Source organism: Eretmochelys imbricata, chromosome 10 (genome assembly GCF_965152235.1).
Source record: "Eretmochelys imbricata isolate rEreImb1 chromosome 10, rEreImb1.hap1, whole genome shotgun sequence".
Taxonomy (NCBI): Eukaryota; Metazoa; Chordata; order Testudines; family Cheloniidae; genus Eretmochelys; species Eretmochelys imbricata.
In genome coordinates this window covers 61,861,242-61,877,952 of record NC_135581.1, presented here as the reverse complement: position 1 = coordinate 61,877,952, position 16,711 = coordinate 61,861,242, and the positions used below count along the sequence as shown (strand labels likewise).

The 16,711-nt window shown below is 46.9% G+C and overlaps 1 protein-coding gene across 1 annotated transcript in view; it reads right to left on the bottom strand.

Moving 5' to 3' along the window:
* Positions 1 to 1,301, bottom strand: part of ONECUT1 (one cut homeobox 1) — a 30,317-nt gene extending 29,016 nt beyond the window's left edge. The window contains exon 1 of the mRNA XM_077828960.1: positions 224 to 1,301. Coding sequence (XP_077685086.1) covers positions 224 to 1,301 — 1,078 coding nt within the window. The remainder of the gene's footprint in view (positions 1 to 223) is intronic.
* Positions 1,302 to 16,711: the final 15,410 nt, after the last annotated feature.

The window sequence follows — 16,711 nt, the reverse complement described above, 5'->3', positions numbered from 1 at the left end:
TAAATCAAACGCTCCCCTTTCATGTGAAGGAGCTAGAAAGGAAATCCAGTGGGAATGTCAGACTTGAAAGGAGAGACATATTGCACTGGAAAGGAACAAAATACAAGGCGTGATGTGACCTGTGATATTATTTATCTGCACACACGTATTGGAATGGGCTTGTCCTGGGCAAGCTCTCTGTCTGCCTAGCCACACAAACACAGCAGTAATCGCTGAGGCTCACCTGCTAGCCTGAGAGCAGACATTCTCTGGAATTCTGGCTCCTGAAGCCACTTCCACATCCTCCGAAAGGTCTCCCGGCCGGATTTGAGTTTGCTCCAGGGCTTGGGGTTCCTCAATAGGTCTGAGAGGGTCCCTTGAGACCGGCACAGCACCCGCTGGGCGAAGATAGCCTGGGGGATGCTGTACCGTTTGAGCTCGGTGGTGATCCTCTGAGCTACTTCTTTGGTATTGATTTCTTCCATTTGCCCTGAATTACTTCCACTGTTGACCTGCGAACCAGTGACAGAAGGGTTTTGTTCCCTGGCAGAACCCAGAATCTGCCCGTGACTCTGGGCATTCAGGTGGGCATGAGGGTGATGCGGGATCCCATTGATAGGCACCATGCCAGCGGATGTAGGGGTGAGATGTTGGTCCCCATGCCTGCCCAGCATGGCAGGGTGGTGGGCTTCGAATCCGTTCGGGGTGAGCATTTTCTCGGCAGGCATGGGGGCACTGGGGTGAGCGTAATGAGGCAGCCCTTGCTGGGAGTTGTGGATGCCCCCCAGGCCTGATCCAGACAAAGGGGAGAGGCTCTGCCCCATGCCGGTAACATCCTTATGGTAGGGGGTGTAGAGATTGTTCATAGAAGCCAGACCCCGCTCGTCCCTCATGAGGGTGAAGCTGCCGCTCACATTCCCAGGGATCCGCTGGTGGTGATGGTGGTGGTGGTGATGGTGGTGATGGTGAGGGAACTTGTCCGAGACGGTGGAGATGGGAGGTAGCGGTTGCAGAGGGGTTAATGTGGTGTAGGTGCTGCTCATGCTCATCCCAGGGGGTGTCTCGCAGGCCATGGTCATGGTGGGATGCAGGGGTCCCGTCAGAGCGTGGTCAGGAGGCCGGTGGTGGTGGTGGTAGTCGCCACCGTCCAGGATGGAAGCCATGCCCATGGAGCGAGGGTGGGCTGGCAAATGATTGCTGCGATGGGCCACCGAGCTCCTGTGATGGGGGCTGCTGCTCATCAGATCGGCCGTGGTTGGCACCGGCTCATGGCTCACCCCGTGCAGATCGCCAATGTTCTCCATCGTCAGCTGCGCGTTCATTGTTATTCGTGCAGGCTTGTGGACACCACATCTATCTGGCCTGTGGCTGGAAGGTCCTAGGAGGTCTTCACGTAGGAGGCATGCAGGATTCCAGCCCCTGTGGAAAGGATCAGGCGCGTGGGGCGGGGGGGTTGGTGGGGCTCTCTCTTTCTGCGTGATTTGTTTGTTTTTTTTTTTGTGACGGTTGATCAATTTTAAGGCCCCCGTTCTTTTAAAACAGCCTCAGCAGCCCCAGTAGGTGTCTGGTCGCGTCCCTCGCCATCTCTAGCCATGTCTCTTACTGTTTCAATGTCTTTGGCCACAGCGCCCGCTGCTGCAGCTGCTGCTGCTGGTAGACAGCAGACATGCGCGCTGGCGGCCCCATGCACACCCCCAGACCCCCCCCCTTACACATACACACTCCTGCCCGTGACATCACCGTACATATTAAGGAAGCTGGACCGTCTCTCCTTCCTATCTAAGCCCGGCTCTCTCCGCTCCCAAGCTCCGGAGCAGCCCCTCCTGGGGAAGGGGGCGGTGGGGCTGGGGGGGAGAAGCCTGCACTCAGCCCACAGGCAGCGAGCTGCAAAAGTCTGCATGTCCCCGCCAGCAGATTAGATGGCTGCGGACAGGAAAACGAGCACAACTCCTCGGCTGCGCAGAGCACAAAGGAGCTGCTCTGGAGCTTGTGCCTGTCAAAAACACACCCTGGCCGGGCACACCCGCCCCGGCCGCTGTAGGGTTGTGCCCACCCCTGCCACCGCCCCCCCCCCCAGCCGTTTTGTGTGGCCCTTCACATCGATCGCAGCCCTCCCTCCAGCTGTCTGACCCTGAGCGCCCCAGCCACCAAGAGAAGCCGGAGGAGCAGGGCGAGCTGCAGCTTGGCTCTGGTCTCCCACGCCCAGGCAGGTAACCAGGACTGCAGGTTGCTCCCCACAGAGCGGGGCTGCCGGGGCTGGAGGCAGATCTGCTGCACCCTGGCCGGGGACAGCCCCATCAGCGCTTTCACCCGGGATGTGAACAGGGCTGTAGATCCCCAGCTTGTTCAGTGCGCTGCAGGCGAGCCCTTCGCCCCCCAGTAACCCATCACCTCCACCCACACGGCAAGCTCGGCGGGGCTCGGCAGGGAGGGAGGGAGGCTGCTCAGGGGCGCGGGGTCCGAGCTGCGGAGCGGTGGGTCTCCCTGCCTCCCCGTCGCCCTTCCCTCTAGGTGCGGGAGACGCGTGGGAGCTTCCCTGTGTAATTAAAGCGGCCGGTCCCTCCCCTTTGGTGACTTAGCATTTTTAGTGAGCTAGCCTCCTTAAATTGAATTTTAATATTAACTTCCGGGTTTCCTCAAGTCGACACATCAAGGTGAAAAATCGCAGCGTCCGAGTCAGCCAGCCAACCAACAAAAGCCCGGCAGCCGCGGGACACACCCGCAAAGCCGCTGCGCTCCCAGTGGCTCGGGGAGTGAGAGCCGCCCCCCGCCTGGGGCAGCAGCTCGGAGAGCTGGGCTGTTCACACGTGTCCCCTTCGCTCCCCTCCCCGCCCCCCAGGGGAAATGCAATGGGAGAGCGACAGGGGGATGGGGATCGCACCTCGGGGGTCCCGCAAGGCGACCCCCTGTGAGGCGCCTCGCTCCCTGTGGCCCGCTGCTCTTTGCTTCTCGCTAGGGAAACTTTTATTGTAAGTCCGGGTAGCCGGGAAGACAGAGCCTCATTGACCGTGTTTCATACGATCTACTTTCACTCCCCGATCCCAGCTCCCCTCCTCCGCTCTCCCCTTCCCATCTTTTCTCCCCCCGTCTCTCCGAAACCCCGCAAGACAATTAGACTGCAGCTCTAGAGGAGTAGCTCAAGTTGGCAGCTTTTCCAGTCCTTGCGACCTGCTGGGACTAAATGAGAGCCTCCCCCCCCCAACCCTCCCCCTTTCAGGGAATGAGCTCAGAGCGAGTTTGGGGGGGGGGGCAGGGCGGAAAAAACGTCAACTGTCCGGCTTGTGAAAACCGAGCATTTGTAAGGACGCTCCAGCTACCACATGCCGCTGTTTTTTCCAAAGGGAAAGAAAGAAAGAAAGAAAAACTTGTTAGCTAAGGTGCTTTTATAGTGGAAGAAAGGACAGATGTGCCTATTGTTCGCCCATTAACAATAACGAACCAAGCCAGTCAGAACGTGGCTTCTCTCCCCCCAAGCCGAGCTGCGGGAGGGTGGAATTATGACACTCTACATTATATCTGAACCGATCTACGGGGAAATAACACAACTGATTAGGAGAAGCCAGGCTCGGCTTCGCAATAGTATCTACATAACTGTGCTGGGGTGGAAGAAAATAAAGGGAAGGAAATTAAAGTGATTTCCTTCCATGCTATCAGATGAGCTCACAGCCCTGCTTCGCTGACAAAGGCACCATCATGGGGTACGGGTTTCGTTTTTTTAAACCGGATTTTTTATACTTATTCACTGCTCGTAAAAATAATATATTTAAACATGTCTTCAGCCCGCTGACGTTAGCTGGTGTAATGGCCAAGTGAGACGGTGACCTGGGGAGAATGGTTTATCATGTTTTATAATGGTGCACACAGCAGCTCCACAGCTGAACTGTTGACACCGCAGTGGTTATTTACAGACACATGCAGATTAGACCAATGTTAAGGCTCAGAACGAGAGTGCCTTCTAGTCAGCCCTCCCTCTATTGCCCGCCCCAGAGTAACGGGTGCTCCTCCGTAACGTCTGTCTTACAATCCCAACCCACGTCTGGTTAATTAAAGCAGGAGTAGCAACCTCAAGTAGGAATCAGAGTAACAGCCGTGTTAGTCTGTATTTGCAAAAAGAAAAGGAGGACTTGTGGCACCTTAGAGACTAACCAATTTCTTTGAGCATAAGCTTTCCTGAGCTACAGCTCACTTCATGGGATGCATGCTCTGGAAAGTATGCATCCGATGAAGTGAGCTGTAGCTCAGGAGAGCTTATGCTCAAAGAAATTGGTTAGTCTCTAAGGTGCCACAAGTCCTCCTTTTCAAGTAGGAATGTCTTCTCACTTGTGAATTCACTTATACTGGCTGGGGACGCTGAATTAATTTAGTTTAATAATCGTACTCAAACTAAATAAAACTCTATTCCTAGCTGGGCATATTGAGCCACTAACATGACTGGTCCCGGTTATGATGCCCAGGTAAATGTGTATGGCCCATTGCAGCGTGTGTCTTCTTGTGAGACACTTCTATCCTATCAGATGTGCCCATCGCTCGGCTAGAAACAATAGGCCAATCATCAGAGGAGCTGAGCACCTGCAGATCCCATGGAAGATCAGAAGGTCTCTTGCAGTGCGGGTTTGTTTGTACCAAGTCCCGTCAAAGCGAGGAGACTGTTATGTAATGAGAAGGCTGTTGATCTAAAATGTATTCAGTGTCAAGTACTTCCCAGCATTTTGGTCGCAGGAGTAATGTACATCAATACGATACTTCTGTTATCTTCAAAACAGATCTTTTGACCTGACATGATGTCAATGGAACCATTACAATACAGATCTTACCATGAAATCAGTGAGCGTTTGAACAGCAAAAATAAAAATACGGTGTGTATCAACCATTGGATGCGATTTTGTGTAGCCAGAACATGTGGTAATAACATGTTGCTTCGTGAGATTTCCAGGGCTAATCTAACAAATTTGGAATAATGTGTCAAAGGGACATCTAGCAATCTCTGTATTACACCACTGCTCTTTATGAATTCTTGGAGCCACATATGCTGTTTTGAGAAAACACCCCCAACCCCAGTGGGTTGCTTAGACAGTCTCCCTGTCAATGCAGATTTATCCCTGATTGATGTTTATTAAAGCTTCCAGTTCATTCATCCTTCAGAAACTGCATACCACCAGGACCACAGGCTTTCTACATTTGTTATGGAGATATCCTGAAAGGAGTGTGGTTGACCCAAAAGAGGCAGATTTAGCTAGATGTATCAATTACACAAATGTTTTCATCTGAAACAGGAAGCTCTGTTATCATTTATCTATGGTGGATAGATGTGTTCTAACCTGGCAAAACGAAGCTGTCTAGGTAGAATTGTTGGGCAACTCGTTGGTCCTTCTCTTGTCCAAAGTACACTTCACTGTGTACATAGGTTTGTAATAGTAGCAATGACTGAAATTTGCCATCATCCTTTCCTAGCCACCCGTCTCGCTGGAAAATGCATCAGATCAAAGACTCTTTTATATTGTGAAATCTTGATGATACCTCTCAGTTATAAACAGCCAATCTTTGGCTACCAATATCAGTGCAATCAAATCAGTCTCACAAATTTTCTGAGGCCACGTGGAGACAAACATAGGGGTGAACCCAGAACAAAACAAGCTACCCCTCTTTTGAAGTGACCTGAAAAGTAAATGATAGGATAAGTTGGAAATGTCTCCTGCTAGAACTTTATTACAAGGCTTTCCTGGAAATTTCTCCTGCAAACATTTTGTAAACAACTGTGCAAAATGGTGTATTTAGAATTAAATGCTGCTCATATTAATCAAGATGAAAACAAACCCACTTGCTAAACAAATATTAAGCACATTTGATAAAATCTTTCATACGGTATTCCTAGAAAAGAGAACCTTCTACTACACTTATAGTGCATATTTTGTGAACAAGGAGCCACCGTAGGTTTGTTGTGTTTGATCTTTAGACCAAATCCTTGGCCAAAACAAAGGAAAATGATCTGACCTTTCATTTGCTATTCTTAAAGTACTGTCAGAAGCCAGTGGAAGAGAGGAATGCCTTGAAAAGAAAGGGGGGTGATGTTACAATAAGGTAAATCGCACGATGTCTCTGTAGGCACCACAAAATTTTCAAGCAAGAATAAAGCACAAGACGATAATAAAACAAAGTAGCTAGAAACAAATATAGGACAATGTTCTGCACTTACATAGAGCTGTTCCTCTGTGCAGCTCAGAGGGCTTTACAAAGGTGAACAAGCTTTCTTATTCCCTTTTTACAAATGAGGGAATTAATGCCCAAAGCACAGGCAGAGCTGAGACTAGAAACCAGGCCTCCGGTCTCCGAGTCTGGGACTCCCACCGCAGGCCCAAGGCTGTCCCCCAAACCTGAGCCCTAATTTAACCGCAATCAAATAAAGCCAGCAATACTGAACTGAGCTAATGGACATAGGCTGCTTATGTTAAACTAATGTTGCTGGCTAAGTGGCTACCCTGCAGAAGTAGAGTGAGGGTGAAGTCTTGGCCCCGGAGGAGTTTTACTACGGACTCCCATGGGGCCAGTGTTTCACCCAAAGGCGTGGAATGGAACAGCTCCCTGCTCTGGGCTGCAGGGCGCAGAAGCTGGTGCTCAGACGTTGGCCTGCCGGTGATTTACCCTCCACACTGGCATGAAGGGGTAAAACTACCCTCCCAGCCTCAAAGCCCCACAGGACCGCACCTTAACGCTGGGGCCCTCCAGGGCACGGGCTTTATTCTCCCGTGAGAGGGTTGCTGGGCTTAGCAGGGCAGGGCATGGGGGATGGAAACACGCTCTGGGGAAGGGAGGAGAGATGAAGGGTGTTTTCTGGCTTGCAGGCTCCTTCCTTCATCTCCCTCTTTTATTCTCTCCTTCTGTGCTAGCTGCCCGGGGTTTGCCTGATGCGGTTTATTTCCCCTCGCCCTTTCCTGGTCGCCATCTCCCCGTTTGCCGGAGTGGAAACAAACCCGTCCCATCCTCACGCTTTGCCCCGCTCCCCGTGACCCCTCGCCATTCGCCCCTGCTCCTGCGGCGCCCCTCGCTCCATTGTCTCCACACCTGGCCTCCTCTAGCTTGCCTGGTCTTGTTCTCTCTCGCTACTTCCTGCAGCCCCCCGCGCTGCTCGGCCTGCCTCTCTCGCCCCTTGCTACTCCCCGCTCTGGTCTCCTCCCCTCTGCTTCCACAACCCAAGCCGAGTACCACCACCTCTTCTCTCTCCACCCCTGGTCACAGTCACTCCCTCCATCTCACTTGCTCCCTGTTTTACTTTCTTCCCTCCCCTCTTCGTGCTAATCTCGTCCTCACCCTCTGGTTCCCACATCTCTCCTCTCCTCCAGAGGGATTAGCCTCTATTTCTCCTTCCCCTGGACTATTTCTCGGCTCCCTAGCTCAGCACAACACGAGACGCATGCTTCTCTATCCGCCCATCACTGTAGTACCCGAGCGCTTCCTGTGGAGTGTAGGAATAGATGCGCCAGATAAATGGTCCACAAGACACCCATCCCAGTGTGAAAGGTGGAGACCATGGTCTGCTGCCTGAGACCCCACGGGGTTTACCATGGTATACTGGCAGCATGGATTAGGGGGAAGGGTGCAGCATGGTTGCAAACGCTGCTTTGTAACAGGTCTCTGTGTGCTAGGTAGTCATAGTCGAGGTTGAGTCTTCAGTACAAGAAAACTGATCCATCCCTTAGCCAGCTCATTGCCTAGAGGAGCCTCTCTGAACGGGATGAGCATGGGAGCGCTTCGGTTAATGCAATCTACACTCCATATACGATGGTCTAAGTCATGTCAAGCACAGGAATGGCGAAGGATCCAATTGGGTGCCTAAGCACTACAATTAGGCCCATTACAGTGGAAAACGCCTCAGTCTATATCTACACAGAGACGAATGCGAGCAAAGCACTGACTATATTTGGCAGAAGTGTATGTCTGATAATACCGGCCATATCCAGATCGGCAGACAGTGATCCATGGAAATCAAAGGGTGGGGCGGGCGACATTGACCCCTGCCTTGATCAAATTCATAGATCTATCGATACATTGAGGTTCCATGCAGGGATGTTCAAAAGGGGAGACACGAGGCCCTCTGCCCTGGACCCCAAACAAACAGAGCTGTTACAACGCACAGACTCCTGGAGAGAGAAGAGCATGATTCTGAATACGACTAAGGAGAAGACAAAATGCAGAGTAAGCCTAGAGGAAAACTTTTCCTAATGAAAAGGAGCTGATACACGTTTAGTAGTCATCTCTCAAAGGCAAATATTAGAGCTATTTGAAAAAGTCAACATTTCCGAAGTGATTGGGGCTGCTTTATTAATTCTCTGGAAAACTGATTACAAGATTGTATTTGTCAGAATTCAGTCCTACCTCAACAGATGGCGGAAAGCCATCAGTTACTCTGACAGTTTTATTTTCCCTTCCCGTCTGAAAATCCTTACCCTTATAAATTGTACTAGTACCTACATCTCAGTCCTGCATAATTTTAATATCTTAATCTTTAATATCTTGCTATAATCCCCCCATAAAACAGAGTCTAGGCTAAAACACTGCTAAACCTCTGGTAATACCTGTAATGTTAAGATAAAAGCCAACTCAATTTCTAATGTCGATGGCCAGAGAACAAGACCTATTGAAGCAGCAGGTTGCGCAGACAATGGATCTGAAGTCCACTTAATGATTTCAGAAAGTTTTTAGGTTTAATTAAAAATAAATAGGAAAAATTCAGAGCAGAAATAAATGAAAAATGCAGAATCAGTTTCACAGGAGCGGCACTATAATGATGTTACCAGTCTAACTGAATCCCAACGTTTCTGTTTTATAATTAAACTATAAACTCTGTCCTGCCTGCAGCCAATTCTTGAATCAAGTTTGTCTTAAAAAGGAGAGAATGTTTTTATGAGAAGGTTTCAAGAACTTTTTGACACGCTAATACCTTAACATAACTGAAATTTAAGATACGAACTTTTAAATTAATTCATGGTCTATATTTATTCTTTTGCTCGTGGAAAAAAATGCAACGAAATGGCCCCGATTTTTTAAAAAGCTATGAAGGGTTGATACTATACGGGTACAGTCATTATTTTTCTCTGAAGATTTCTGTGCCGGAGAAATATAGGACACAGTTTACTCCCCATGTGTCTGTGCTGTTAACATGGGAGAGTGTAAACAGCTCCCAGGATCTAGTGTGTCAATAATCCACAGATCACAGCAACCTCCTCACACGGCCACTCTGGTCTCAGTAATCCACAGGCTCAGAGTTCTCAGGAATACACAGCAGTGTATGGTGTCAACTCTCTATGGATTAGGGTCCGGGTAGCGCTGGATGGGGGTCTATTGACGTCCCCTTCTTCATGGAAGAATTATAAAGCGATGTAAATGAATCTCGGAGATCGATTTCTCCACTCCCCCCCCCGCCCCGAAATGAAAAGGAAACTGAACACAAAAATCCATCGACTAGCATACAAACCAACAACAGACCGAGAGAATTTCCTGTGCCGACACCTAACGCAGGTCCTTTGACAAAGGCCTGTTTTACAGAGATCTGCAAAGCCTGGGTATGGGAGATTCTAACCTACCACTCCCTGCCTGACGGGCCGGGGTTTAGAAATTTTAGAATACATTTCCCGGCATTAGGAGGTTTAAATTAAAACCACAGAATCTGGCCCTGAGGGAGTCCTGCTCTGTGGGCTTTCACATGTGAAATGCTTAAAGTTTGTGACGTTTAAGTTTAAGTGAGCCTAAACCCAGATGGATCTTGCCGAAGAGTGAAAGAGAACCCTTGAAACAAATCATTTTGGTGCTCTAATCAATTACACCTCGTGTAGCCAAGTACCATCTATTTAACAGAATAATCGTTACCTCCCTGAAGTCTTTATTTGATCGGCGGAGAGGACTTAAAACCCAACTTTGCTTGTTTGAATTCTGGCGTGAGTGTGTGTGTGGTTTAAATCCAAGAGAACCGATGCAATGAAACATCCATCATTTCTCCCTTTGACATTAACAAATACAGCGCGGGCTGTAATAATTATTTAGCGGGCTGTAAACTGTAGCAATTAAGAAGAAAAAAGAGAGGAAGAAGAAAAAAAAAGAGAAAAAGCAGCGAAACGGCCTCCCTGGGCGAGCCAGGTCTGAGCGTGGGGCCGGGCCTACCCGCAGCAGAAAAGGAGGGGCTGTGTGTGCAAATGCAGCGCAGCTAAAGAAGGTACAAACAACTTGCAAACAACCCGGGAAGCTGAAGCAGAGCAGAGAGGAGGGGGCGGGGGGAATGCATTAAAACATGTTGGAGCGGATTTGAGAGAGGCCTGTGTTTTGTGAAGGTTTCTGAAACGAGGCCGGCTTTTCTGCTTCTCTCCCTTGTACGCGATGTTTATTCTCTGTCGTGGTCAGACGATAAAAAGGCCCCTTTGCTCCCCTTGTGCCGGTGACAGCTTGCAGTGGTCAGTGGATGGAGATCTCGCCCCTTTCCAAAGGGGAACGTGTCAAAGGTGACGCTTGAAGACTCCAAAAGCCAACAGCTGCCAGGAGGAGATTAACTTTTCTAGACTTTCCCCTGTTGAGCTTTTTGGAAACTTGCCTGGTGAGGAAAACAGATACATCTGTCATAGGCCGCTCAGAGAAAGGGGCGCTTGAAAAGGCTGGGACAACTGATGGTAGCGCCATGAAACCCCCCCCCCCCATGTACCCAGAGGAGCGAGGAGACACAACTTTGTGGGGCTCGTTTGATCGACGCCGCAAAACGGGCGAAGGGGCTGTGTCAAGACGGGGAGCTAGTTAGAGAGGCGATCATTCAAATCTCCTACCGAGAGCGTTTTCAGGAAGGGGGGGAAGGAAATGGTCAGAAGGGCAACTACAGTCCTAGGCTCAGAGCTTCCGCTCTTCGTGGACACGCACACAGACACATTCTCTCTCACGTCTACACACCCATGCCCACCCATATACACAAATCTCCCCCCCCACACACCCTGCCTGGGGTGATCAGGCATCCGGGCAGCTTTGCCTGATCAACAACTTTTTGGCGCTCCCCGGCCCTCTCCACCCCCCCACCCCCCCGTTCCCGATGCAGTTGTACATTAAACCATCCCAAACGGGGGGAGGAGAGGAAAGCCATTTTGGCCATTGGCTTTCTCCCATTAATGCACTAGGCTCCCCCCAGCCCAAACAGTGTCAATATTCTGAAGTGGCATTAATGAACATTTAAAAAGACATCCTGGGAACCCGAATGAAAGCGTGGTGGGGCTGGCAGCGCACGCTGCATCTGTTCCCATTCTCAGAGTGGTCGATATTTGTCCTGCACGCTCCTGGCTGTCGGGCTTGCGGGGGAAGGGGGCGGGGAGAGAGGAAGGACTCTTTTTGTTGGGAGGCACTCAAGCGGCCGTGATGTGGGTTGCAAAGCTCCCCTTTGCCTGTCCGACTTCAGGAGCAAAGGGCCTTTAAGCGCAGTGCGCGTTTAGCGCAAAGGGTGCTCAGTCAAACCCGCAAGTGAAGGAGAAGCTGGGTGGAAAGATATTGTGCTAAAAGTTAATTGCTATCTCCCGCAGTATTCACACCAAGAGACCCGCAGTGCAGCCTTCACCCACCCCACCAGGTCACCGCTGTATTTCACCCAAGAGGAGATTCATTATTCCTTAGGTTATGGGCATGCTGCTCTCAAATCACTTTACCCATTTTGGGTTTAATGTAGGATCACTCTATTTCCCCCCGCCCCCCCAACAACAGATGAAGCGAGATTTGTATCTCTAGCAATTCGCCCGTTAGGATTTTAGGGGTGTCCCGTCCCACTCCACACCCGATCCTCCCAGCTAAAAAAATATTTTTCTCCTCCATTCTTTTCATTCCAAATCGTTTTACTTAAAAGTAAGAGTTCGTTGAATTTAGACTCTCTGGCCCAAAGCGGTGGGGAGGGGGAGGGAAGTTGTTAATTATTGTTTAGCTCTTCCCGGAGTCCAGTTTCTCAGCCCTGAGCCATTCGGTATACGAAACCGATGTTTATTTTCCGGTGAAGATCACTTTGTAAATGAGTCAGAGCCTTGGTAACACGACGACACATATCTTTAAAAAAGTTGTAAGACGCGCTCCTCCCCAGCTGCTCTCTTAACATTCTCTTTGGACGACTTTGCCTGCTTTATCCCCATATATAAATAAATATAATCCGACTTCCAGCTGCTACTTCGGATTTGTCTTTAGATTCGTGCTTCTCTCCCCCCACCCAGCCCCCCCAATGAGCAAACCGCAGTCTTTGATAATGAAGGAACTTATGGAGGCTTGCAAAACACTGTAAATAATTTAGCATTGTATTTCAGGAAAAAAATAGCTTTCTTAAATCATCTCCTCAATATAAATTGCAGACTTACAGTATGGCCCTGGTAAGTCTAAATTTTTAAAGTAGCAATATTCAAAGAGACATAGATGTCTGTATTAATTATTTATCCGCTGGTGCCTTCCTTCGTTTCTAACTTATTATTAATTAGGCGCCTCTAGTCTTTCGCAGAGAGCTCCACAGAGCCAGTTGCAGCTTTAAATATGAATTAAAAGCAAATCTAAGCTGCTGTAATGCGAAAATTATTCCGTGTCTTCTATGGCAGAGATGAATAGCTACGCGGATCAATACTGTGAAGCTATGCTCCAAACGACAGGGTTATTGATAGCTTATATTAATGATGTTAATGATGGAAAAAGGAAAACAAAAACCCAACCAACTTATAAACTTTTTATCTGTTGAAACCCCGCAAGCAAGCGGAAAGGAGCATGAATTAAGGGGGCTGAGTGTAATAAGGCCATTATTTATGAATCCGGATAAATTACTTCTGATAGTTTGATGCATTTGAACTCTACTCCCGCCTCTTCACTGTTAGGGCTTAGATCCACTACTAAAATAATATCACAGCTTTATTGCCATTGCTGGTACTAAGAAAAAGTTTGGGGCTTCTTTGTTCTCAGCCCCACCGAGACAAGAACTAGAAAATCGAAGGTTTCAAACCAACGGGACTCGACAATCGCTTAGAATATTCCTATACTCCTGTGATCTATCAATGGAAGCTAATGATACGGTAAACATCTAGGGTTATCTCTAGGAGTGGAGAATGAAAGCATTAATTCAGCTAGCAAAATCAGTTGAACTTTGTTACTATAGGCCTAAGCACAAGGTGGACGTTTTCTGAATAAAAACTGACCTTACATCTACTCTAATATTAATTTTAAAAATGTTTTAAAGGGAAGATAGAGGGTTGGGCTGTTTGTTTAATTTCTACAATATGTTTTGATGATCCTCGGTTGCAGATTGACACAGTTAAACAGACCCTGAGTATTCAGAAGTGAAAGTACAAATTCACCGACTGTAGAAATGTCTAAACTGTCTCACACTGAGTGTAGTTTATTGGCAGATTATTCACTCAACAAAAATCGACCCGTATGCAAATCAAACGTTAATTTCATTCCAAATCCTGTCCGGTTGCATTAGGCTTTCATTCGTAAATTCCGGTGTATGCCGCCAGTTCTTTACGAATAATACTTGCGGACAACGTGTTTGATTTTTGTTTCCAAACAACCACGTGGAGTTTTGTATTTGAAAGTACGCTTCTAAAAGTTATTTTAACCTCACAGAAGCAGCAAGGGGCACCCAATGTGTGCGCCTATGTAACAGAAGACAGAGTGCCCGGGGGTCAGCTACAACAATTTTATTTGCAGGTTGGAAAGTTCTAAATTACTCATATAATTGGGTCGGAAGCTACTAGCACGCACGTATTTTCCGGAAAAAAGTTAATTCTCATAGGAGTTTGATTCAGCAAGAAAGAATGTTGCCCAGCGACACAAATAAGGTTTACCTGGTAAACTAGCCTTCTTTAAACAAAGAAAAAAAAGAAAGAAAGAAAAAAAAAAAAAACCCGATAAGAGAGACTGCCTCTGAAACCACAGTTCACCGTCACAAAGTTTCACCTCCAAGCTTGTGTGTTCGAAACAAATTATCCCCTTGCCTCTGATCAAAGGAAAGATATTGGAACAACTGTGCGCTCATTCCTAGGGTGGACAGAGGCATAACATCCAAATACGGTGATGAGTGCTTGTACAGTAAAACAGCAAACTACATTTTCTATAGTGCTTTTTACATTTCTGGTTAGACTGATTTCTTACTTCTCTTGTGCAGTTTTTTTTTTTTTTGGTTCGTTCTTTATTATTTGTTATCCGTGCTATGAATACTATTAATATTACCCTCACTGTTCATATTAGATAACAATAGTAGAGTTACTGAAATGAACTTTAATTCGTGACAGATCATTCCAAACGCCTTCACATAAAAGGAAAAGTTTTAACTTGTGGCATTCAGGCAATGGAGGGGTAAAGCCAAGGCTCAAGAACGGAGTCGTTCAAATTAGCTTCCATTAAGCTGCCGCTGTCCGGTTAGGATTCTGCGTGTGTGCTGAAATAGTCCCTTCCCTCCACGGAAGAGAGCTAGGTTTGCTAATAACCGAATACCTTTCTCAGGCTACAGTATCCCTCCCGCAACCGAAAGTCAGGAAAAGACTGTAAATGAAGCCCAGGCAAGGGTGACTTGTGCAAAAGTGCTGCTCACTTTGTACAGATCTTTCATTTCAACTTATTAACCTGGGGGAGCTTTAAGGTCAAAAAGGCAAACATTAATTACCATATTTTTCAGTGCTGGGCCCCATCCTGCGCTCCTTACCGGCTGGTTTCATTGGGAAGTTTGCCTGTGGAAGGGCTGCAAGTTAAGGCCCATGAAATAAAAGACGTATTAGGTCTTTCTTTTGGGGAGGGCTGGTGGGTGGGGACCAAAGCAAACTGTCTGGCACCAGCCTTTTGAACTCTGTACTTGGTTTATTTGCTGTTTGATATGCCAATGACAAGAGCCAGCCGCGTGCAGCGAATAATCTCGTTGGGCAGAAAACACCGCTTAACGTTTTGTTTTGTGAGCATTGCAATGGGAAAGATGTCGGGGCTCCTTGAGCCAAAATAAATACAGACGCCAACCTATTCCCAAGTCTGAATAGGGGAGGGAAAAAACCCACAACCCACTTAGACTAAAGTTTAATTTTGCGGCTTTCGCTTTCCATTGCCAAAGCGAGTGGGTTTAATTCTTCGGAGCAGCCCTGGACCCTAGTAGCTGCGTTGCTAATTGTTTAGTGGACGTGGTCGAATCTGAAGCATTCAAAGATGAAAAGTCGGAGATATTTGTCGGGGGGGTCAGATCGGTTCGATGAATCCGGCAGCACAATCTGGCCCAGAGTAGCATTCCCACTGAGAAAAATCATATGGGAAAATAGCCCTGAGCACATTCAGATCTTCTGTAGTTAAGCAACATTTCACTATTTTTGATACGCCTTAGACAGGAATTAGGACCAGATCCTCGCAGACCTGAACACCTTTTCCCATCGATTTGAATGGCAATTGAGGGAACTCGGCAGCTGGCAGCATCACGGTTTTCTTCAATCACCATCTACAGTACCACGTCTAGGAGGGAAAGTAAATTCACCCATATCTATTTAAACTATTATAATAATGCCCAGGACTTTATTACACACAACCTAATCCGGAAATGTGAGCTAGATCTAACCCTACTTCACTGATTTCTCTCTCACACACACCCGTTTCTATCACATGACATGAAATTTATCTATATTCAATTATTACATTACAGACCATCGCTGAGTGAATATAGATGTGTGCAAATATGCATACACTCAAGGACTGTCATACAATAGAGATCAATATCACTTTAGTGAACACTGTTAATCTGTTTGATTAGTTAGGGAAGGAGGGCGTTAAAAATCCTCTGCTTGTTAAAAGGTGTTGCTCCCTCAGATCCTTAAAGAAATAACAAAACCCTGTCCCCCAAAAAGGAACGAAAGAAAGCTTGGATTGTACAAGAAAGCCAGAGAGAAACACTTGCCGTTTTAGAACCCCATTAATCAATTCGGGCATAGGTACATTTTAATCAGTTGGAGGCTGCACAGTAGTTGCATTTGATTATAATAAGTTTCTGTGTTGATGAGATCCTTGTTAGTTACATGTATGAGCGAATGTGATCACTCACTTTTTTCCTTTTATATTAGGAGACTGACAACTTCCTAAACTGTTCTGAGAACTAATTATAGGAATAGGAATCATTCACTGAACGTGTTATAGGTTCCATGCCTTTCCTAACAAGGTTCATAAAACTCCATTATAGAAGGTATATTGATGGTATGATATATTTGCCCGGTCAAATATATATATGTATATTCTATGAAAAATAGCTGTCAGATGTAAGCAATATTAATGAAAAATCCTTTGGTAATTAGCAGTTTATAAAAACTACATAATCTAGGAGAAAGCAGGCTTGTTTCCAAAAACAAATCACAAAAGATAATACAGATATCACTTAAATTCCTACAAAAATCAATGTTGAAATTAGATTTATTGGCTACATACATTGTTAAAAATGACAAAGTGCTGCCTTTTATTTTCATAAAAACGCAGAAGATTAAAAATAATTTAATACAGAATCCAACTACTTTAATTTGACTGTCTGTCCCATGCATCAAAAAAATCAACTTTTATGAGAAAACACTACATTGTATTTTCGTAATAGGAATACAAACAATGCTTTTAAAGAAAATTAACCTATTAGGGTTTGCTTTAGGAGTCCAAAATCCTTGTTCACTAATGTATGTAAAGAAAAGAGAACCTGATTTTGACTTTTGTAAACATTTGGAAACACCGAGCATTGCACCGCCCA